This window comes from Bos grunniens, chromosome 7, assembly GCF_055505025.1.
Source record: "Bos grunniens cultivar Pamir isolate PY7600 chromosome 7, Bosgru_T2T1.0, whole genome shotgun sequence".
In the NCBI taxonomy this organism is placed as follows: Eukaryota; Metazoa; Chordata; class Mammalia; order Artiodactyla; family Bovidae; genus Bos; species Bos grunniens.
The window spans coordinates 21,847,699-21,870,952 of record NC_141171.1 but is presented as its reverse complement, the minus strand read 5'-3'; the positions used below and the strand labels follow the sequence as shown (position 1 = coordinate 21,870,952).

At 38.6% G+C, this 23,254-nt stretch overlaps 1 protein-coding gene across 5 annotated transcripts in view; it reads left to right on the top strand.

Moving 5' to 3' along the window:
* The window catches only part of RAD50 (RAD50 double strand break repair protein), a 107,574-nt gene that overhangs the window by 28,248 nt on the left and 56,072 nt on the right, over nt 1-23,254 (top strand). For all 5 annotated transcript variants that reach the window (XR_015166887.1, XR_015166886.1, XM_086410329.1 and 2 more), the window contains 7 exons: nt 7,393-7,544; nt 10,953-11,138; nt 11,476-11,680; nt 18,870-18,998; nt 19,215-19,380; nt 21,465-21,658; nt 22,065-22,271. Coding sequence is in view for 3 of the 5 variants with exons in the window: in XM_086410329.1 (XP_086266455.1) it covers nt 7,393-7,544; nt 10,953-11,138; nt 11,476-11,680; nt 18,870-18,998; nt 19,215-19,380; nt 21,465-21,658; nt 22,065-22,271 (1,239 nt within the window). In the remaining 2 variants the exon portion in view is untranslated. The remainder of the gene's footprint in view (nt 1-7,392; nt 7,545-10,952; nt 11,139-11,475; nt 11,681-18,869; nt 18,999-19,214; nt 19,381-21,464; nt 21,659-22,064; nt 22,272-23,254) is intronic.

Genomic DNA, 23,254 nt, shown 5'->3' with positions numbered 1-23,254 from the left:
TAGTTTGTTGTGATCCACACAGTCAAAAGCTTTAGTGTAGTCAATGAAGTAGCTGTTTTTCTGGAATTCCCTTGCTTTCTCTGTGACCCAGTATGACCCATGTTGGTGATCTGATCTCTGTGAGAGTCACTTCCTAGGCAGGTTGATAAGGAGTCTAGGGGTCCCCAAGGAGAGAGGGGTCTGGAATTCTCAAGGAGGAAGAAAGGACAAACTTTTTTTCTTTCTCCACATTCCTTAGGATTATATAACAATAATGTATCCTGCCTGAGGACAGTCTCTGGATTAAACCTTCTGGCTAATTCTGTTATCTTAAAATGTAAATTATGGGAGTAGGTCTGATGAGGTCTTTACAACCTCCAGACATTCTTTGGATTATATAACTTCATTGTTAACACTAGCAAGCAGGTGCTCTTTCTGCTCCCTTCTGATGCCTATGTCAGAAGCTTTCTCTATCTCCTTTATACTTTAATAAAACTTTATTACACAAAAGCTCTGAGCGATCAAGCCTCGTCTCTGGCCCCGGATTGAATTCTTCTCCTCCGGGGGCCAAGAATCCTGGTGTCTTTGCGTGATTCAACAACAACCTTTCATCTGGTTTCTCTGCCTTTTCTAAATCCAGTTTGTATATCTGGAAGTTCTCAGTTGATGTACTGAGGAGTCCTAGCTTGAAGGATTTTGAGCATAACCTTTCCAGGATGGGAAAAGGTCAGTTTTTCATTCCAATCCCAAACAAGGGCAATGCCAAAGTGTTTTCTATATATAATATCATATCATCTGCATACAATGGCAGTTTTACCTCTTTCCTTCCAATTTGGATACTCCCCCCCCCTTTGTCTTACTGATAAGCCATGGCTAGGTTTTCCTCTACTGTATTGAATGAAAGAGATGAGAGTGAGCATCCTTATTTCATTCCAGATGTTATCAGGGAGATTTTCAACTTTTCACCACTGAGTATTATATTAACTGTGGATTTGTCACAAATAGCTTTTATTGTCTTGAGATGTGTTCCCTCTGTATCCAGTTTGGTAAGACTTTTTATCATGAATGGATGTTGCTTTTTGTCAGATGTTTTTCTCTGCATCTATTGAGATGATCATGTGGTTTTTGTCTTTTCTTTTGTTTGTGTCTTCTGTCACATTGATTGATTTGCTTTTGTTGAACCAATCTTATAAACTTAAGATGAATCCCACTTGATTGTGGTGTGTGATATTTTTTATGGGTTGTCGGATTCAGTTTGCTAATATTTTGTTGAGAATTTTTGCATCCATATAGAGGCAGCCCACCAGGCTCCCCCGTCCCTGGGATTTTCCAGGCAAGAGTACTGGAGTAGGGTGCCATTGCCTTCTCCGAGACCAAAGACATCGGCCTGTAATTTTCTTTTTGATGGTGTCTTTGTCTGGTTTCTGTATCAGGGTTGAAAGTGTTTCCTGCTCTTCCATTTGTTGGAAGAGGATCAGTGTAAGTTCGTAATATGTTTGATAGAATTCTCCTGTGAAGCTGTCTGGTCCTGGACTTTTGTAGAATGCTTTTTCGTTTTAAAATAATTTTATTTATTTTTGGTTGTGCTGGGTCTTTGTTGCTGCTTGGGCTTCTCTCTGGTTGCAGTGAGTGGAGGCTACTCTGGTTGCTGTGTGCAGGCTTCAGTAGCTGTGGCTCACTAGTTGTGGTGCTCAGCCGTAGTTGCTCCTCAGCGTGTGGCATCTTCCTGGGCCAAGGATCGAACCCGTCTCCTTTATTGGCAGGCAGATTCTTTACCTCTGAGCCACCAAGGAAGCCGTATAGAGTACTTTTTAATTACAGATTCTGTTTTGCTTCTAGTGATTGATCTATTTCTTTTTGATTCAATTTTAGTGGAGTATATGTTTCTAGAAACTTGTCCATTTCTTTTAGGTTGTCGAATTTGCTGCCATGTAATTGTTCATAGTATTCCCTTAGGTTTTTTTTGTATTTCTGCAGTATCAGTTGTTACATCTCCTTTGACATTTCTTATTTTGTTGATTTGGATTCTCTATTCTTCCTGGTCAGGCTGGCCAGAGGTTGTTAGTCTTGTCTATCCTTTCAAAGAACCAGGTCTTGGTTTTATTGAATTTTTTTTTTTCTCATATTTAAAAAAAAAATTTGTATTTTACTTTTTCTTTCAGATTTTTATCATTTCCTTCTTTTGGCTGATTTTAGGTTTTCTTTTCCTTTTTTTTTTCCTGATTTCTTAAAGTGGTAGTTTAGGTTGTTTGAGATTTTTCTTGTTTTTGAGGAAGGAATGTATCACTATGGACTTCCCTCGAAGAACTACTTTTGCTGCATTCCAGAGATTTTGCATGGTTGTGTTTTCATTGTCATTTGTCTCAAGGTATTGTAAAATTTCCTTTATAATTTTGTCATTGACCCATTGGTTTTTTAGTAGCATGTTGTTTAATCTCCAGTAATTTTTTTTTTCTCATTTTTTTTTTCTGTGGTTAATTTCTAGTCTCGTGCTGTTGTGGTCAGAAAAGATGCTTGAGATAATTTCTGTACTCTTAAATTTGCTGAGGCTTGTTTTTTGTCGTAGTATGTGATCAATCCTAGAGAATGTTCAGTGTGCGCTTGAAAAGAATGTGTATTCTGGGATTTTTTTGGCTGTAATGTCCTGAAAATATCAATTATGTCTGTTTTATTGTATCACTTAGGATTTTTGTTTCCTTACTGAGTCTGTCTAGAAGATCCATCCATTGATGTGAGTGTGGTGTTACAGTCTCTTATTATTGTATTCCTGTCAGTTTTTTCCTGTATGGGTGTTAGTATTTATTTTATGTATTTGGATGCTTGTATCTTAGGTGCATATATGTTGTGTAAAATCCTTTTCTTGTATTGATCCTTTTGTCATTGTATAGTATCTTTATCTTCTTTATGGCCCTTTTTTAAAAGGAATTGAGTCACATGCATTTATTTCTTTTTGGATATGCTGGGTCTTCATTGCTGTGTGGGGGCTTTCTCTGTCTAAGGTGGGCAGCGGTTCCTCTCCAGTCGAGGTGTATTGGCTTCTCATTCAGTGGTTCTCTTGTTGAAGAGCCTGGGCTCTAGAGCTACAGACTCAGTATGTGCAGTGCACATAGGCCTAATGGCCTTGCAGCCCGTGTGGTCTTCCCATTCCAGGGATCAAGCCCTTGTCCTCTGCATTGACATATGAGTGTTTAACCCATGGACTACAAGGGAAGTCCTGTGGCCTTTGTTTTAAATTCTGTCTTGTCTGATACAAGTATTGTAATCCCTGCTTTTTTGTCATTTCTGTTAGCATGAAATATCTTTTTCCATCCTCTCACTTTGAATCTGTGTATGTTCTTTGCCCTGAAGTGGTTATCTTTAGGTATATTGTAGGCTCTTGTTTTTTTTAATCCAATCTGCCACTCTGTCTTTTGATTAGAGCATTTAGTCCATTGACACTTAAGGTAATTATTGATGCTGCTGCGTTGCTTCTGTCGTGTCCGACTCTGTGCGACCCCATAGACGGTAGCCCACCAGACTTCCCGTCCCTGGGATCCTCCAGGCAAGAACACTGGAGTGGGTTGCCATTTCCTTCTCCAGTGCGTGAAAGTGAAGTCGCTCAGTCGTATCCGACTGTATCGACCCCATGGACTGCAGCCTACCAGGCTCCTCCATCCATGGGATTTTTTAGGCAAAAGTACTGGAGTGGGGTGCCATTGCCCCCACTTATTGATAGATATGTATTTATTGCCATTTTAAACTGCATTTTCCTCTTGATTTTATATTTCTTTGTTCCTTTTTGTTTTTCCTGTTGTGCTTTGATTTTTTTTTTTTTTGTATTATACGTATGTTCTTTTTGGTTTTTGTGAATCTATTTTATGTTTTTGATTGTGGATACTCTGTTTTTTCAAGTATGTCAACCCCTTCCTTATGTATTTCTCTTAGACTGGTAGTCATATAGGCTGAAAGATATCCTAGGAAGAAAACTACATTTTCTTACTTTCCTCGTCCACATGTTATGATTTTGATGTCCCGTTCTACATCTTCGTGTTCATTCTTTTGTTCTTCATTGTGTTATCATCACTTTAATAGAAGTTTAAAAAAATTTTTTATATGTGTAATGGTTTAAGTGATTTACTTTCCAGTTTTGATTTTCTCTTATAGATTCTTATTTTCTTTAAAGATTTGGAGAAGATCTTCCAATATTTCCTTTAAGATAGGTTTAGTAGTGCTGTGTTCTTTTAGCTTATGCCTGTCTGAGAAATTCTTTATCTCTTCTTCTTTTCTAAATTATAATCTTGCTGGGTAGAGTATTCTAGGTTGTGAATTTTTCCCTTTCAAGACTTGGACTGTATCTTGCCACTCCCTTCTGGCCTGTTGTGTTTCTGTACAGGTGATAAACCTGCTGCTGCTGCTGCTAAGTCACTTCAGTCGTGTCCAACTCTGTGTGACCCCATAGACGGCAGCCTTATGAGGGCTGCTTATAATTAAATCTTTTTTTCTTTCTGCCTTAAGAATTTTCTCTTTAACTTTTGCCATTTTTATATATGTCTTAGTGCAGATCTGTTTGGGTTTATCTTATTTGGGATCTCCTGTGCTTCTTGTTAGGGCTTCCCAGATGGCTCAGTGGGTAAGGAATCCACCTGCAATGCAAGAGTCAGAGGAGATGTGAGTTCATTCTCTGGGTTGGGAAGATCCCCTGGAGCAGAGCATGACCACCTACTCTGGTATTCTTGCCTTGAGAATCCCATGGACAGAGCAGGATATCTGTTTCCTTTTATAGGTTTGGGAAGTTTTCAGCCATGATTACTTCAGATAATTTTAGACCCCCTTCTGGTAGCCATCTTATTGGTGGACTTGCATGCCTTATACTATCCCATAGGTCTCTTATATTGCTTTAATTTTTTTCATTTGGCTTTCTATCTGCTGTCCTGATTGAGTGATTTCCATTATTTTATCTTCCAGGGCACTTATTCATTATTCTGCATTGTTTATTCTGCTGTTCATTGGTTTTAGCTCAGCCTTCATCTCTGCAAATAAATTTTCTAATTGCTCTTGGTTCTCTGTAGACCTTTATTTCTTTTTACAGTAGTCTGCATTTCTGTTGATAGCCTTTCTTAATTCCTTCAGTATTTTCATTACCTCCTTTTTGAAGTTGATGTTTATTAAAAGAGGTCTGTTTCATTGTTCTTTTGGGGGATTTCTCTTGGTCTTTTAATTGAGAATGGTTCTTCCACGTATTCATTTTACTTATACTTTTCTCACTCAAGTTTAGGAAAACTAGTTATATACTGTGGCCTTGTAGGGCTGTTTATATGTGAGGTTGTCCCTTTGTAGCTTGTCTAGGATTAATACATTTGATATGAGGGCACTTGCTAGTATGGATGCCTAGAGCCTCTTTCTTCAGTGTGTACTGGTTTTTATCCCCTTGGTGGGAGTGTACATATGCAGGAGCTTACTGCCCAATCCTGAGGTTTGCCGTAGTGGCCCAGGGGCACCCCTGGGGCAGGCGATGGGAACGGATGTGGCTCGTGACTATTCTGGAGTCTGTTCAGGCAGCAGTAGGAGCTTGTGACTGCTCTTGGGTTCTGGGAGGGAGGTGGTGGGGGCTTGCAACCATTCTTGATGTCTGGAATGGAAGTGGTGGGGGCTGAAGAGCACTAGAAGCCCACGCTGCAGGCAGTGTCCTGTCCGCTGCTAGTACGCACACTGGGGAAAGGGCTGTAATCCGGGTCCTACCCCTCTTCTCGTTGCACCCCCTAAACAATGGCAGCTAGCCTCTGAGGTTGCCCAGGCTTCCTTTGAGTTGAGCTCAGACTGGATTCCAGCCCCACGCTCCGGGATGTTTCTGCAGGGCCAACCGCAGTTCTCTTTGGTTCTGATCTCTGAAGCCTGCCTGTCAGCACTCAGTCCCTGTCCACACCAACAGAAGAGCATCTGAGGCTAGGGAGTGCAGGTTGGCAGCACCGACCATCTGTGCGGTTTTCCCTCTGGCCTGACTATACAAATGAGCTGCACATTCTTCTCTGAGACTCAGAAACTCCCCTTATGTCCTGGCCAATCTCCTGCCAGTGAGGGAGGTTCACAGGGTGCAGGAACCTTTCCTCTTTCATGGCTCCCTTCCACAGGTGCAGGTCCCATCCTGATTCCTTTCTCTTATTTCTTTTTGTTCTTTTTTCCTACCTGGTTATGTGGAGATTTTCTTAACCTTTCAGAAGTCTGAGGTCTTTTGCCAGCTTTACAATAGATACTCTGTGAGAATCATTCTACATGTAGATTTATTTTTGATGTTTGTGGGAGAAGGTAAACTTCAAGTCCTACTATTCTTCCATCCTGATGGCTCCCCTGTATGTCTTTTTTGGAGAAATGTCTAGTTAGATTTTCTGTCCATTTTCTGATTGGGTTGTTTGTTGATAGTGAGCTGCATGAGCTGTTTGTATATTTTGGAGGTTAATCCCTTGTCAGTCACATTATTTGCAGATATTTTCTCCCATTCTGTGGGATGAATTTTCCTTTTGTTTATGGTTTCCTTTGCTCTGCAAAAGCTTTGAAGTTTAATTAGGTTCCATTTGTTTTTGTTTTGATTAGTCTAAGAGGTCGGAGAAGGTAATGGCACCCCACTCCAGTACTCTTGCCTGGAAAATCCTGTGGACGGAGGACCCTGGTGGGCTGCAGTCCATGGGGTCACTAAGAGTTGGGCACGACTGAGCGACTTTACTTTCACTTTTCACTTTCATGCACTGGAGAAGGAAATGGCAACCCACTCCAGTATTCTTGCCTGGAGAAGCCCAAGGACAGAGGAGCCTAGTGGGCTGCTGTCTAGGGGGTCGCACAGAGTCAGACACGACTGAAGTGACTTAGCAGTCTAAGAGGTAGCCCTAAAAAGATACTGCTGCGATTTATGTCAAAGATTGTTCTGCAACAGTTTTCCTCAAAGAGTATTGTAGTATCCAATCATACAGTTAGGTCTTTGATCCATTTTGAGTTCATTTTTGTGTACGGTATTAGAGAATCTTCTAATCTCATTCTTTCACATGTCACACACTAATTTTCCCAGTACCACTTATTGAAGAGACTGCCTTTTCTCCATCATATATTCTTGCCTCCATTGTTGTAGGTCAGTTGACCATTGGTATGTGGGTTTATTTCTGATCTTTCTAGCCTGTACAGTTGATGTGTAAGTTTGTGTTTGTGTCATTATGTACTGTTTTGATTACTGTAGCTTTATAGTATAGTCTTAAGTCAGGGAGCTCTGTTTTTCTTTCTCAGTATTCTTTGGTTATTTGTGGTCTTGCTATATTTTGAATAGCATATAATAATCTCATTCATTTTTTAAAATTTTTGATAAGTAAAATTGCTTGAATATTTTCTTTTCAGAAGTAATATTCTGATACTTATTAATGTAGCATGATTTTCCTCTTTTTACCTTCAAAGGTTGCTCAAGAAACAGATGTTAGAGCCCAGATTCGTCTACAGTTTCGTGATGTCAATGGAGAAGTTGTGGCTGTGCAGAGATCTATGCTTTGTACTCAAAAAAGCAAAAAGACAGAATTTAAAACCTTGGAAGGAGTCATTACTAGAACAAAGTAGGTGTTTATTTTATATTTGAATGTCTGATCCTTTTTGTCTTTCGGTCTACAAACCTGTATGTTTTTATTCTACATTTTAAGTTTAAGGGAACTTATTATTTTTTTGCTTTTTAAAAGTATTTCAACATAACTATGCTTACAGAAATACACTCATATGGGTTAATAGAATACACAATTTGGACCAAAGTCCTGGTACAAGGTTTGCTTGGAAAAGAAAAAAAAAAAGCACCAAAGGATTTGCAGTCTGGTTTTTTAATCTATTCAAAATGGAACTTATTAATTTTTTAACAGACTGTATCTTTAAACCTGTTTTAGTTTCTTAGCACAACTGAGCAGAAAGTAGAGTTTCATCCTGTCTCTACACCTGCACAGCCTTATCCACTATCATCATTTAATTTTTTATTTTATACTATTTATCAGTTAAACAGAGTGATCCCATTAAAGATTTAGTAATAATGGTCCATTCCTTTGAGTAAATTTATGGACAGTTGCTGAATTGAAGGTGCATAATCACTCAAATATAGATTGAATGAGTGAAAAGTGGTAGTAATCATATCTATAGGGAAAGATGAGGTAAGCAGACAGGTAGGAAAGCATATTGTCCCTTTCAGCTGTTGTCATTCTGTTAAGGGCAGGTATCATCTTGTAATGGGTTTGGATGTTGGAATTAGGCTGCCCTGAGTTCAAAGCTTTATCCTTATTGAGTAAATTATTTATCATCTTATCCCTTTCATTTATTAATTTGTTAAACTAATTAAATAATCTGTTAACCAATAATGTGTAGCACCTATTATGTGCTAGAGAAGGTGGCTTTTAAACACACTCAGGTCTCGCCTGCAAGCTCAGGTTTCGTTTTACTTCAATTATAGTCTGTCTTCATCTTCCCCTTTATGGTCAGTTTTTTTTTCAGAAGAGTTATTGATACTCACTATCTCCATTTCTTCGCTTCCTCCTGACTCCTTTTCTTCCCCCATTCTTGTATTGAAACAGCTACAACTGTCACAACCTCTGTATTAATTAGAATAATGCTATTGGGCTTCCCTGGTGGCTCAGAGGGTAGAGTCTGCCTGCAATGCAGGAGACCTGAGTTTGATCCCTGGGTCAGGAAGATCCCCTGGAGAAGGAAATGGCAGCCCACTCCAGTACTCTTGCCTGGAGAATCCCATGGACAGAGAGGCCTGGTGGACTACAGTCCATGGGATCACAAAGAGTCAGACATGACTGAGCGACTTCACTTCACTTCACTTTACCAGACAGACCTTGCAGTGAGTCTCTATTTTTTAATATGTAGAATATGGCTTCGTTATCACTGTAGATATCTTAGAAAGATGTTAGGGGTTGAAGTAAAGGACATAAAATGCGTAATGTGTCATTGGGACTTGTGTATTAGTTTTCTGTGATTGCTGCAACAAATCACAAACTTAATGGCTTAAAACAGTGCAAACTTATAGTTCTGTAGTTTAGCCAAATCGGATCTCACTGGCTTAAAATCAAAGTATTATATGCATATGTCAAAAGTAAAAGCCATTGTACAGTTTTAATATGTGAAGTTTATTATGAGTAATTTGAAAATATTTTAAAATATTTAAAATTGTAATAAAATACACTTAACATCAGTTTCCAAAAATAAAGTCAGATGAGGAACAGTCCACTTAGCCATGTAAACTAACGCATTTAAAAATTCCAGGAATTAGAATATAACTATCCTGGAGAGTCTGTGTATAACTCAGTAAATGGTAGCTGTTAATCACTTCTTGAAAATTTTTTTCTAGACTTCCATTTTATAACACAATATTTTGCCTCTTTCTCTCCCTCACTCACATCCTGCCCAGTCAGTTGTTTGGAGTTCCATAGGCTCTGTCTTAGATCCTCTCCTGTTTTTGCTCTACATTCTCATTCTTCTTCATTTTATTTGTACATATTTGTCAGGCGAGTGTGTATGCTCGGTTCTGTCTCATCACAACAAAGATTTGGAGTGACGGACATTAAAACCCTCGGCGCATCACAGCTCTCGGGTCTTGGACAGACTGTGTTATAGCTCTTAGACAAATCATTGTTACAGCTCTATTTTATTTAGAAAATAGCAAGAGAATCCTCAAGGTGTGAGGGCATGCCGACCCAAAGACATGAAGAGAAGAGAGTGGGGAAGCATGCCAGTGTGGAGGAGAGGGAGACAGAGAGAGCGCCCTTTGGCCCCTCTTTTTATGTGTTTTTCCCTCCCCCTGGGTCTGCCCTATGCAAATTGAGCTAGCCAGGAGTGCTATTTGTTCTACCTGAAATCCTCACTCTGGTCCTCTGACCTTTCTTTGACTTTCCTTTGTTCTATTTTCACGGGCTTTTCCTTCCTTGTCTTTTAGCCACTGCCATTTTGGACTCCTGTTTCCTATTCTAACTACCTAACATATTCATATATATTTGTAGGTGACGCATACGTGAATGTCTCCAGAGTAGACCCCTGATTCCAGACCCATGTACCGAGCTGTCTCTTTCATTTTCTACCAGTTCTTCCAAAGAAACCTCAGTTTCAACGTATTCAAAACCAAGCTCATGATCCTTTCCCCCTTGGCTCCCTGTTAGAAAGCCGCCTACAACGTCCTGATCTGTCTTTGTCCATTCTGTCCCCCTACAAAACATTTTCAGTACATTCAGTGCAACATTTTCAGAATACATACAGAAATGACAGTAAAGACAGACATTACCTCTACTGACTGTATACAAGACAGAAGGTTTGAAGGAAAATGGTCAGTTTACCCTTCTGAAGAAAGGTACTGAGAAACCACTTGGAATCCAAGGCTAGGGATGCTCCTGGCCCCAGGTGTAATGAAATAGGGAACTTACTTAAAAGGCCCTGAGGCAATCCTGTTTTGACTGTTCTGTCCTTGTGACCCTAGAACTTAGGTCTGTTGATTAGGAATCTTCCTAGGATTTATTTGGATGGGCATCACTAAGGTTTGCCTTTATACTCTTTTTATTGTGTCTTTTACTAAACAGTCCCCTATCTAATTGGCACAGTATCAATATTTTTTTAAGTACCTTTGCCTGTCTGCTGTGTATTATCATGCTTTATTCTTTTGAGTCTCTTATTTTCCATATTTTAAAATTTTGAGGATGGAAGATAGTTTATTTTCGTGTATGTATTGCCTATAAATGTTTTCCAACTACATAAAAAAACAATTCTAGCACCTGTTCCCTACCACCCTGTTTTACATACTTTTTCATTTCACTTTTACATACTGAAACATTTGAGAGTTGTACTTTTTCGTATTAGAAGGCCATCCACTGGGGATGGATGAGGGGGATTTTTTTGGCTTTTTTGTAAGTACAGGCACGAAGAATTAATTAAGTAACAGACTAGATACAGTTGAACGCCATTTTACATAAATTCTTGATTTTCCTTTTCTGCAGGCATGGTGAAAAGGTCAGTCTCAGCTCCAAGTGTGCAGAAATTGACCGAGAGATGATAAGTTCTCTTGGGGTTTCCAAATCTGTGCTAAATAATGTCATTTTCTGTCACCAAGAAGAATCTAATTGGCCTTTAAGTGAAGGAAAGGCTTTGAAGCAAAAGTTTGATGAGATTTTTTCAGCAACAAGGTTTGTAACCTGTAATTAGATTTTGTAGTCCATTAAGTTATTGAGCCAGAATTGCAATTTGGATGCTTCTTTTTCTAAACAGAAAGTCAAGCAATTATACCACTTATCCAGTGGAAACCAGCGGGCATATTTCCTTTCAGTTTTCTTTCTTTGCATCATTATTCACTTGGTTGACAGAATATATGTAACATTTGTACTTACTATTATGTCATAAGCATTTTCTGAGTTATTAAAAACTCTTTGTGAATGTTATCTTAATGACTGCATAATTTCCATTGTTTGAATATACTATAGTATGCTTACCAAGAAATTTGATTTTTATTTAATATCTTCAAAGGTACATAAAAGCCTTGGAAACACTTCGGCAGGTACGGCAGACACAAGGTCAGAAAGTAAAAGAATGTCAAACAGAACTAAAATATCTGAAGCAAAACAAAGAAAAAGCTTGTGAGATTCGTGATCAGATTACTAGTAAAGAAGCCCAGTTAACATCCTCGAGGGAAATTGTCAAATCCTATGAGAATGAACTTGATCCATTGAAGGTAATTTGATCTCTTGTATGCTGAGGAGAAGGTCACCATTTATCTATCTCTTACCCTAAAAGTACTTATTTTTCTGTGAATGGTGTGTGTATTTCTTGAAAAAATGATCAGAGACTGTATGTTATGGTTATGTCTTAGGTCTGTGTTAAGATAGTCCTAAAGTTGCCTGAAGATCTTGCATTTGAAGGTAAACGAATTTGTAGTATTGTATTAATGAGTCATGTCACTAGTTTTTAACAGTGTAATGACTCAACCTTACAGTTCTGTATTCTTCAGAAGATTATTTTTTTAATCATTTATTTACAGTTGCACTGAGTCTTTGTTGCTGCATGCAGGCTCGCTCTAGTTGCTGTGAGCAAGGGCTGCTTTTTGTTGCAGCGCACAGGCTTCTCACTGCGGTCACTTCTCTCGTTGCGAAGCACAGGCTGGAGGTGCATAGGCTTCAGTAGTTCAGCATGCAGGTTCAGTAGTTGGTAGCTGTGGGCTCTGGGGCGGGTAGGCTTCAGTAGCTGTGGCCGTGGGCTCGGTAGTTGTGCCTCTCAGGCCCTGGACCACAGGCTCTGTAGTTGTGGTGTGTGGGCTTAGTTGCTCTGTGGCATGTGGGATCTTCCCGGACCAGAGATTGAACATGTCCCCTGCATTGGCAGGTGAATTCCCAATCACTCTACCACCAAGGAAGTCCAAAAGAGATTATTTTTTAATTAACAGGTCTTTCTTTGCAGTTTTTATAATTTGTAGGATGTTCTCGACATTGTGCAAAATTTGAAATTGATGTGTAGCGTGTTGATATATTTACAAATGAGTTAGATTTCTATATTCTGTGATTGGTAAGCAAGACTTTAACGGAATCCCATTCACTCGTTTCACAAGCATTCATTAAGTGTTTCCAGTGTGTCAGGGTATACTATGTTTGGAGCTACAGGTGCAGAGAGAACAACAGTAGTGTCCTTCCCATTTAAGGTATTACTGGTCTAAAAAAAACAGTTTTTTTAATGGCTTTTTAAAGTAGCAGATAGAGGAAAGTTAAAAAAAATTTTTTTTAATTATTTGGTTTTTTAAAACTCTTATAAATACTGGTATAGATATTTGAATTGTAATCTGAAAATAGCTTGGTTTTCTGTCCCAGTGCCTATTGACATGAATGCATCCTTTAGTGAGTATTTATTCTTTTGAGCATAACACTGTGCTAGGTACTCTTGAGGATTGTTGTTGTTGATCAGTCGCTAAGTCATGTCCAACTCTTTTGACCCCATAAACTGCAGCATGCCAGGCTTCTCTGTCCATCACTATCTCCCTGAGTTTGCTCAAGCTCATGTCCGTTGAGTCAGTGATACCATCTAGTCATCTCATCCTCTGTCACCCCCTTGTTCTCTTGTCCTCAATTTTCCCCAGCATCAGGGTTTTTTCCCATGAGTCAGATCTTTGCATCAGGTGGCCAAAGTATTGGAGCTTCAGTTTCAGCATCAGTCCTTCCAATGAATATTCAGGGTTGATTTCCTTTAGGATTGACTGATTTAATCTTCTTGCTGTTCAAAGGACTCTCAAGAGTCTTCTCCAGCACCACAGTTCGAAAGCATCCATTTTTCAGTGCTCAGCCTTCTTTATAGACCAACTCTCACAGACATACGTGACTACTGAAAAAAACCATAGCTTTGACTATACAGACCTTTGTTGGCAAAGTGATGTCTCTGCTTTAAAACACTGTCTAGGTTTGACATAGCTATTCTTCCAGGGAGCAAGTGTCTTTTAATTTTGTGGCTGCAGTCACCGTCCGTATTGATTTTGGAGCCCTGTTCTCTTGAGGATAGGGAAGCCAAAGATTTAGACTTTGTTTTTAATGATCTAGTAGTCTAGTTAGAGAAAGAAAGAATATATTTTGAAAGATAGTTAGGATTACAGAGAAGTAAAATGAAGAGCTGTAGCAATGTGAATGATATAGTTTAAACATAGGTTAAGAGCTTGAAGATGGTGATTGTGGCACAATTGAGAAATGAAAAGAAAATAGATAAATTGGACTTCATCAAAACAAAAAACTTTTGTTCAGCAAACTATACCATCAACAATGCAAAAAGACCACACACAGAAGGGGAGAAAATATTTACAAGTTACATATGTAACAAGGAACTTTTATCTGGAATATATAAAGAATCCTTCTTGTTGTTGTCTAGTCGTTAGGTTGTGTCTAACTCTTTTGCAGCCCTTTGGACTGTAGCCCACCAAGCTCCTCTGTCCATGATATTTCCTAGGCAAGAATACTGGAGTGAGTTGTCATTTCCTTTTCCAAAGGATCTTCCTGACCCAGGGATCAAACCCACACCTCATACATTGGCAGGCAGACTTCACTGAGGCACTAGGGAAGCCCCAGCCAAGATAATGTTAATGCTGCCACAGCACAGTGAAAACGCTGATGGAAGCCGACAAGTTTCTGAGAAGTAGAAACTCCTCTTTTACAGTAACAGGGGTATTCCTGTTTATTGCCATTAAGAATTAATCCAGTTCTTCTTGTTAGACTGCTCAATATATTTTCTGAATAGTTTTTTCCCCACAATTGATATGAATGATCACATTCATGAAGGACTTTCTGTATGCCCAGTCACTGATCAGAATGCTTTAAAACATATTATACAAGCCCCGTGGTAACCCTGTGAAGTTTTTCAGACAAGAAAAACAGGTATTCATACTGGAAGTAAGGATTTAATTCCAGGCCTCTCTGATTCCCAGACCCATACTTTTCTCCTTTGGTCAGATTTATCAAAATATAGTTTACTTTTAATAAAATCCACACTTTTGAAATTACTATTTGATGAGTTTGGACAAATGCATACAGTAGCAGTATTACTGTATGCTACAGTAATACATACTAGTAGCAGTATTACTGCTAGTACAGTCAATATATGGAAACTTTCCATCACCCCCAGAAGTTCTTTCAAGTCTGTTTGTAGTCAGTCTGCTACCTCCACTCCCAGCCTTTGGTAGTCACTAATTTGTTTTGTGTTTTGGCCTTTTCCAGAACGCCACATTCTGGAATGTGGCATAATGCACAGTGGAATCGTGCATTATGTAGCCTTTGTGTCTGACTATTAGCGTAATGCTTTAAAATCTATGTTGTTGCATGTTTGAGTAGTTCATTCCTTTTTATTGCTGAGGATATTCCATTTTAAGGATATATTGCAGTTTGTTCATCTGTTCTCTTGTTGGTGGATGTTACATTGTTAACAGCTTTTAGCTATTACAAATAAAACTACTGTAAACTTCTGTGTAGAGGTCTTTATTTGGAGATACGTTTTCATTTCTCTTGGGTAACTCCCTCAGAGTGGGTTGTTAGGTTATATATTAAGTGTGTATTTTACCTTAGTTGCCAAACCATTTTTCAGAGTGTCACTTTGGTAGTCCCACAACAATGTTTAAGAGTGTAGTTGTGCTTCATCCTTACCAGCACTTAGTGTTACTGTTTTTTATTTTAGCCATTAAAATAAATGTCTGATTGCTGTTGTTGTTGTTCAGTCACTTAGTCCTGTCTGACTTTTTGCGACCCCACGGACTGCAGGATGACAGGCTTCCCTGTCCTTCACTATCTCCCATAGTTTGTTCACATTAATGTCCATTGAGTTGGTGATGCCATCCAACCATCTTATCCTCTGTCGCCCTCATCTCCTTTTGCCCTCAGCCTTTCCCAGCATCAGGGTCTTTTCCAGTGAGTCGGCTCTTCTCCAGTGAGTGGGCTCTTCTCAGGTGACCAAAGTATTGGAGCTTCAACTTCAGCATCAATCCTTCCAGTGAATGTTCAGGGTTGATTTCCTTTAGAAGTGACTGATTTGATCTTGCTGTCCAAAGGACTTCAAGAGTCTTCTCTAGCACCACAGTTGAAAAGCGTCAGTTCTTTGGTGCTCATCCTTCTGTATGGTCTAGCTCTCACATCCATACATGACTGCTGGAAAAACCATAGCTTTGACTATATGGACTTTATCAGCAGTGTCTCTGCTTTTTAATGTGCTGTGTTGATCATAGCTTTTCTTCCAAGGAGATTTTTACTTCATCAAAATTAACATTTTCTTATAGTTTTTGCTTTATGTTTCCTATCTAAGAAATCTTTGCCTGACCCAAGGTCACAAAAATTTTCTTCTTGAAGTTTTATAGTCTGAGTTCTTATATTTAAGTATATTTCAGGTTAATTTTTTAATACGGTATGAGGTGAGGTTGAGATTTTCTTCTTTACATAAATGTCCAGTCATTCCAGCTCCCAGAGGCTACAGTCTTAATTGTTATACCACCTTGCCTCCCAGTGTCATCTCCCATTTTTAAGTATGGGACTCTATACAAGTCCTCTGAGTCTCCTACTGTACTTGACATGTACAGGCACACTTTGCCTTATTGTGCTTTGTAGATAACTGCTTTTTTTTTTAATTGATTTTTTTGTAGTAACTCTATGTCAAGCAAGTGTGTTAGTGTCATTTTTCCAACAGCATTTGCTCATTTTGGAAGACAGCTGTGCTCACCACTGTATCACCAACGCCATTTGCTCACTTTGTGTCACATTTTGGTAATTCTTGCAATATTTCAAGCTTTTTCATTGTTGTATTATTATGGTATTTTGTAATCAATGATCTTTGGTGTTACTACTGTAATTGTTTTGGGGTGCCACAAACCACACCCATATAAGACAGCAAATTTTATTGTTGTACTTCATTAAATTTCTTTTTTTAAGACAGCACATTTAATCAGTAAATGTTGTAGGTGTTGTTACTGCTCTACCAACTGTCGATTCCCCTTTCTCCCTCTTCTTCTGAGACACCCATTATTGAAATTAGACCAGTTATTAACCCTGTAAGGGCCTCTCACATCTTTTAAGAGACAGGAATAGTCATACATCCTCTCACTTTAAATCAAAAGCTAGAAATGATTAAGGTTGGTGAGGAAGGCATATCAAAAGCCATCATAGGCCAAAAGCTGGGTCTCATATGTCAAGTGGTTAGCCAGCTTGTGAATGCAAAGGCAGAAGTTCTTGAAGGAAATAAAAGTGTTACTCCAGTGAACTCATAAGATAAAAAAGTGAAACAGCATTATTGCTGATGTGGAGAGTTTAGTGGTCTGGATAGAAGATCAAACCAGCCACAACATTCCCTTAAGTGAAAGCCTCATCCAGAGCCAGGTCCTAACTCTCTTCAATTCTGTGAAGGCTGAGAGAGGTAAGGACGCTGCAGAAGAAAGGTTTGAAAGTAGCCAGAGATTCTTAAGGTTTAAGGAAAGATGCTGTCTCCCAAGACTTCAGAGTGCAAGGTAAAGCAGCAAATGCTCATAGAGAAGCTACAAGTTATATAGAAGACATAGCTCAGACCATGAGTGAAGTTGGCTTCATTGTACAGTAGATTTTCACTGTGGATGAAACAGCCTTATACTGAAAGAAGATACCATCTAGGACTTTCATGGCTAGAGAGGAGAAGTCAATGCCTGGCCTCAAAGCTTCAAAGGTCAGGTTGACTGTTGTTAGGGACTAACATAGCATGTGAGTTTTAAGTGGAAGCCAGTACTCATTGACTATTCTGAAAATCTTAAGAGCCCTTAAAAATTATGCCAAATCTACTATGCCTGTGTTCTATAAATGGAGCAACCTGGATGACAGTGTATCTATTCACAATGCGGTTCAGTGAATATTTTAAACCCATTGTTGAGATCTACTGCTCAGAAAAAAATTTATTTTTCAAAATTTCCATAATTTTGCTCATCAACCTTGTATCTGGTCAGCCAAGAGTGCTGATGGAGATGTACAATGAGATTTATGTTTTCATGTCTGCTAACATAGCACCCATTCTGTAGCTCATGGATCAAGGAGTCATTTTTCATTTTCATGTCTTTTTAAGAAATACATTTCATAAGGCTGTAGTTGCCCATAGACAGTAATTCCAATGATGGCTCTGGGTAAATTGAAAACCTTCTGGAAAGGATTTACCATTCTAGATGCCATTAAGAATATTCATGATTCATGGGAACAGATCAAAATATGAACATTGTTTTCTTTTAAGACGTAATACTATTGCACACTTCTACATGGTAGTGTAAACAACTTCTATATGCACTGTGAAGCCAAAAGATTTGTGTGACTTAACTTTATTTCAATAATCACTTTATTGCAGTGGTCTGGAACTGAACCCACTTTGCCTGAGGTGTCATAATGATTAGAGGGAATATATAGCAGCACTTAGTAAAGGGTCTGCAATATAGCAAGTCTTCAATTGCTGATAGCTTTGACTGTTACTGATAATTGTTTTTAATCTCTCATTCAGCTAACATACTAAACACTTGTTACATGTGCTGGGGAAGCGTTGGTGAACAAAGTGAACGATGTTTCTATGATGATAAGATTACCTACTAATACATAAATCATAAGATATGGTATTAGTGAAGTGAAAGTCGCTGAGTCATGTCCAATTCTTTTCGACCCCATGGACTACACAGTCCATGTCCTTCTCCAGGCCAGAATACTAGAATACTGGAGTTGGTAGCCGTTCCCTTCTCCAGGGGATCTTCCCAACCCAGGGATTGAACCTGGTCTCCTGCATTGCAGGCAAATGAAGTTGAGGATGTATTTTGGTACAGGTATGGAAGCTTACAGTTGATACCCATAATATGTTAGTTTAAAAGGTGTCTTAGAAGAGAAATGGGTCAGCCTTAGAATTGTAGAGGAAAACACCAGGAGAATATCCCCAGCATCATCCAAGGAGGGAATTTTCTGAGCCAGGTCACCCATATTCCTAGGAGTTGAGGCAGCCAGCTGTTGCTAGAAGCAGGCCCCTGAGATCATTTGTCACATTTCACTTGTGATGCAGCATGAGTTTCTAGTCCACTCAATAGTTCTAATTTCTTTTTTAATAAATAGCCTTTTAAGGATTAAGTTCTTAAAATGTGGTACTTTACATAATGTGACTCCAGTTACCCAGTGAGTGAATGACTTTTGTGAGAGGTGTTGAAGGTAGAGCATGGGCTTTGGAGTTAGAAGGGAGTTTATTTTCTTCTTTTCTTTATGAGCTATAAGGAGTTGCATGAGTTACTTAATGTCTAAAATCCTCAGTTTCTCTGTGCTCTCTTTATAGCAATGTGACTAAGTGACTGGCCCTGGGACATATTATTTATCTTCAGTTATTTGCAGTGTAAACTATAGTGAATTTTACTTATGTAGGGTGTTTATTTTCAGAATCGTCTAAAAGAAATTGAACAAAATCTCTCTAAAATAATGAGACTCGACAATGAAATTAAAGCTTTGGAAAGCCGAAAGAAGCAAATGGAAAAAGATAATAGTGAACTGGAACAGAAAATGGAAAAGGTTTGTGGTGGTGGAATTTTGTTCTACTTCAGAATTTTGAGACTATTGTAATGAACCTCATTTGATCCCATTTTGTCACTCATTTCCAAACTTAGAAATCTTGATGTTTGTGGTACTTCCATGTTTATGTTAAAAGGAAGGATATTGAATAAGCTCTGGTTCATATTTTGCACCTCAGTGTGATACCTTGTTATACTTTATTTTGGTTCTACACAGGTGTTTCAAGGGTCTGATGAGCAACTAAATGATTTATATCACAATCACCAGAGAACAGTAAGGGAGAAAGAAAGGAGATTGGTAGACTGTCAGCGTGAACTGGAAAAATTAAATAAAGAATCTAGGCTTCTCAATCAAGAAAAATCAGAACTACTTGTGGAACAGGGTAGGACAGTGTTTACTTGTTTTTTTCTGTATTATAATATTATGCATTTTCTGTATGAATGATGAATCTCTAGGGAAGTATGCCATGTGAAAAAAGTCAGTCTCAAAAGATTATATATCGGGACTTCCCTGGTGGTCCAGTGGCTAAGACTCTGAGCTCCCAGTGCAGGGGACCCAGGTTCGATCCCTGGTCAGGGAGCTAGATCCCACATGCTACAACTAAGACCCAGAGCAGCCAAATAAATAAACAACATTTAAAAAAAAAAAAAAAAAGATTATATATCATATGTTTCCATTTTATGTGATTAGATTAATGATTGCCAGGGTTACCCAGTAGGAGGAAGAATGGGAGGAGGGTTAGCATGATGATGGTTTTATAATTGTATGTATTTATTTATTCATTTTTGGCTGTGCTGGGTCCTCATTGCTGCACAGGCTTTCCTGTGGTTGCAGAGAGTGGGGACTACTCTCTAGTTGTGGTGCCTGGGCTTCTCATTGAGGTGGCTTCTCTTATTGTAGAGCACAGGCTCCAGGACATGTGGGCTCAATCGTTGCAGTTCCCGGGCTCTAGAGAACCAGCCCAGTAGTTGTGGCACACAGGCTTAGTTGCTCCACAGCATATGGGGGTCTTCCCAGGTCAGGGATCAAACCCATGTCTCCTGCATTGGCAGGCTGATTCTCTACCACTGAGTCACTAGGGAAGCCCTGGTTATGGTTTTAAAACAAAGAAGAGGGTTCTTGTAGTATTTGAACTGTTCAATATCTTGACTGTCATGGTGAATGTAAGAACCAACATAGCTGATAAAATCATATAAACTTATACACAGAGATAAAATTTAAACTGGGGAAATAAAAGATTGATGGATTGTATTAGTCTCATTATCCTTATTGTGATATACTATAGTTTTTCAGAATTACTAAAAGAGAACATTGTTTTTCAACTCAGCAACAGTTCTGACATCAGATGTGTAGGTTTTTCCACACCGAGCAATTTTCCAGTTATCAGTGGATACCAGGTGTCCTGTAATTTCATTCATTTCTGACATTCCTGGTCCGAAATTAGCACAGACCCCACAGATTAAGGGCTCAGTCCCATGAAATTGTCCCTCAATTTACTTCAGATGCCACTCCCCAAGTCCCAGGTTATCTAGCATCTGTACTTCTGACCAACCAGCTGTATAAATCAGAGGTTTCCACAACTCCTTTCTCAGGTTCAGTAATTTTCTATAACTCTTCCTAGAACTCAGGGAAACACTATTACCAGGTTATTAAGAATAGAGCTCAGGAACAAACAGATGGAAGAGATGCATAGGGCAAGATACGTGAGAGGGACATTGAGCTTCCATGCCTTCTCCACATGTGCAACTTGCCTAGCACCTCAATGGAAGCTCTTAGGGTGTCATTGCTTAGGGTTTTTATAAGTTGCATTACGTAGGCCTGATGGATTAAGTCACTGGCCATTGGTGATTGAACTCAGACTTCAGCCCCTCCCCAGAAATGGGAGGGGTGGATGTTGAAACTTTGGATTCTCTAATCACATAGTTGGTTCCTCTGATGACCACATCCCATCCTCCAAGGGTCACCTCATTAGAATAAACTCAGGTAAAGTTGAAAAGGGCTTACAATGAATAACCAAAGATACTCTTCTCACCCCTATCACTGGGAAATTCTAAGAGTTTTTGGAGCTGGCTCAGATGGGAAAGCATCTGCCTGCAATGCGGGAGACCCGGGTTCAATCCCTGGGTTGGGAAGATCTCCTGGAGAAGAAAATGGCAACCCACTCCAGTACTCTTGGCTGGAGAATCCCACAGACGGAGGAGCCTCGTAGGCTACAGTCCATGGGGTCGCAAAGAGTCAGACACGACTGAGCGACTTCACTTCACTTCACTATCAGTAACCAAGGACAAAACCAAATATGGATTTCTTACTGTATCTCAATAATATAGTTACCATTGGGAAAACTGAGCAAAGGATATGAGATCTTGTTCTATTATTTTTTTTACAATTGCATGTAATGTACAATTATTTCAATTTTTTTAAAAAAATCAACTGATAAAAGAATTACTATGATTATGTTTTTTAAAGGCCGTCTACAACTACAAGCAGATCGTCATCAGGAACATATGCAAGCTAGAGATTCATTAATTCAGTCTCTGGCAACACAGCTAGAATTGGATGGCTTTGAGCTTGGACCATTCAGTGAAAGACAGATAAAAAATTTTCACAGGCTTGTGAGAGAGAGGCAGGAAAAGGAAGCAGAAACTGCCAGCCAACTGTTGGTAAATACTGTTATTTTCTTTTGTTTGTATCACATTGTCTAGTTGAATTGTTTTAATTTTTGAGCGGATCTTATTTTGTCATATTTTTGGATTAATGTTATCCATTAAAATTAGCTATGAGGTAAAATTAAAACCTTTATGGAAACAGATTTTGTAAACTTTATAATTGTAAAAGTACAAAGGAAATACAGACCTACGTTTCTTACTTGATTTTAGGTAAAAATTCTCTTTAGTTTTGAAAAAGTTTGCTCATAGTTAATAATAATCATCTCTGAATGATCATCATTACATTTTTTATGTTTTTCTGTATTTTCCTCAAATTATATTGCTTTTGCATCAAAGAAGCTTTTCCTTAGTGGTGTTTTTTGTGAAAAATTAATGCTTATGCTTCTTGCTATGTATTTAGAATGACTTCGTACGAAAAGAGGCTCTGAAACAAAAACAAATAGATGAGATAAGGGATAAGAAAACTGGACTGGGAAGAATAATTGAGCTAAAGTCAGAAATCCTAACTAAGAAGCAGAATGAGCTGAAAAATGTGAAGTACGAACTACAGCAGTTGGAAGGCTCTTCAGACAGGATTCTTGAACTGGACCAGGAGCTCACAAAAGCTGTAAGATACTCTGTGTAATCCAGTAATTTTAAGGTGTAAGATATTTGGAAGTACTTTATCTTTTGCTGGTCCTAAGATTATGGCATTTTAATAAAAATGTCAACCTTGTCTATCAGTCTCCTATAAAATGAATTTATTTGACTGTCTTAATCACCCATCTCTAATCCTGAAACCTGGTGTGCTGAAAATTAGAATCATCTAAGGAAAGTTTAAAAAAAATACTTAAGCTTACATCTTAAACCTTCCAAATAAAAGTCTCTTAAGAGTGGGATGTGGAAATGTGTGTTCAAAACAGAACTGGGTGATTCTTACGAGTACCTTAGTTGAGAACCACTTGTCTCAGTTTAAAAAAAGTAGTATTTTCCTGCTAGGTTCCACACACTGTAGATATTATGATTAAATATTGATTAGATATATGATTATTGCCATGCTACCACTTTTTCTGTGGTAGAAACTTTCTTAGCCCACTTCTTCCTTCCGTGAATTTCCAAAATTTCTTCTCCATTCCTAATCTGTTCCCTTCCCTCGCGTCTCTGTTAGCAAAATAAGCATCCTAAAACTTGGTAAATCCCCCCTTTAGGTCCCATCTTGATAATTTAAATGTTTCTTTTTGCTCCCAAACTTAACAGTTGGCGTATATTTTTGTCAGTTTAACCCTTGATCACAATATTGCTCTGTTGTGATGGAGAGATACTGGTCAGGGACCACATCACACTCTCTGTATGCTAGGCAATGTGTAGTGAGTTACATACTTCCTTGATAAATGCTTAATTATTGACTGAAGAGTCACTGAACTGTATACTTAGGCATATTTTTCTTGATTTTGCACTAATTTTCATTTTCACTCCTGTTGGATTCTTGTAGATTTATTTACTAAGTCTCTATTCTTATAGTAAGGTAACTTTGTAAGATATTTCTTAAAAAGTTTATTCCTTCTGTTTTTCTGTTGTTGAATAAAATCAAACTAATATCTTGACCATTCT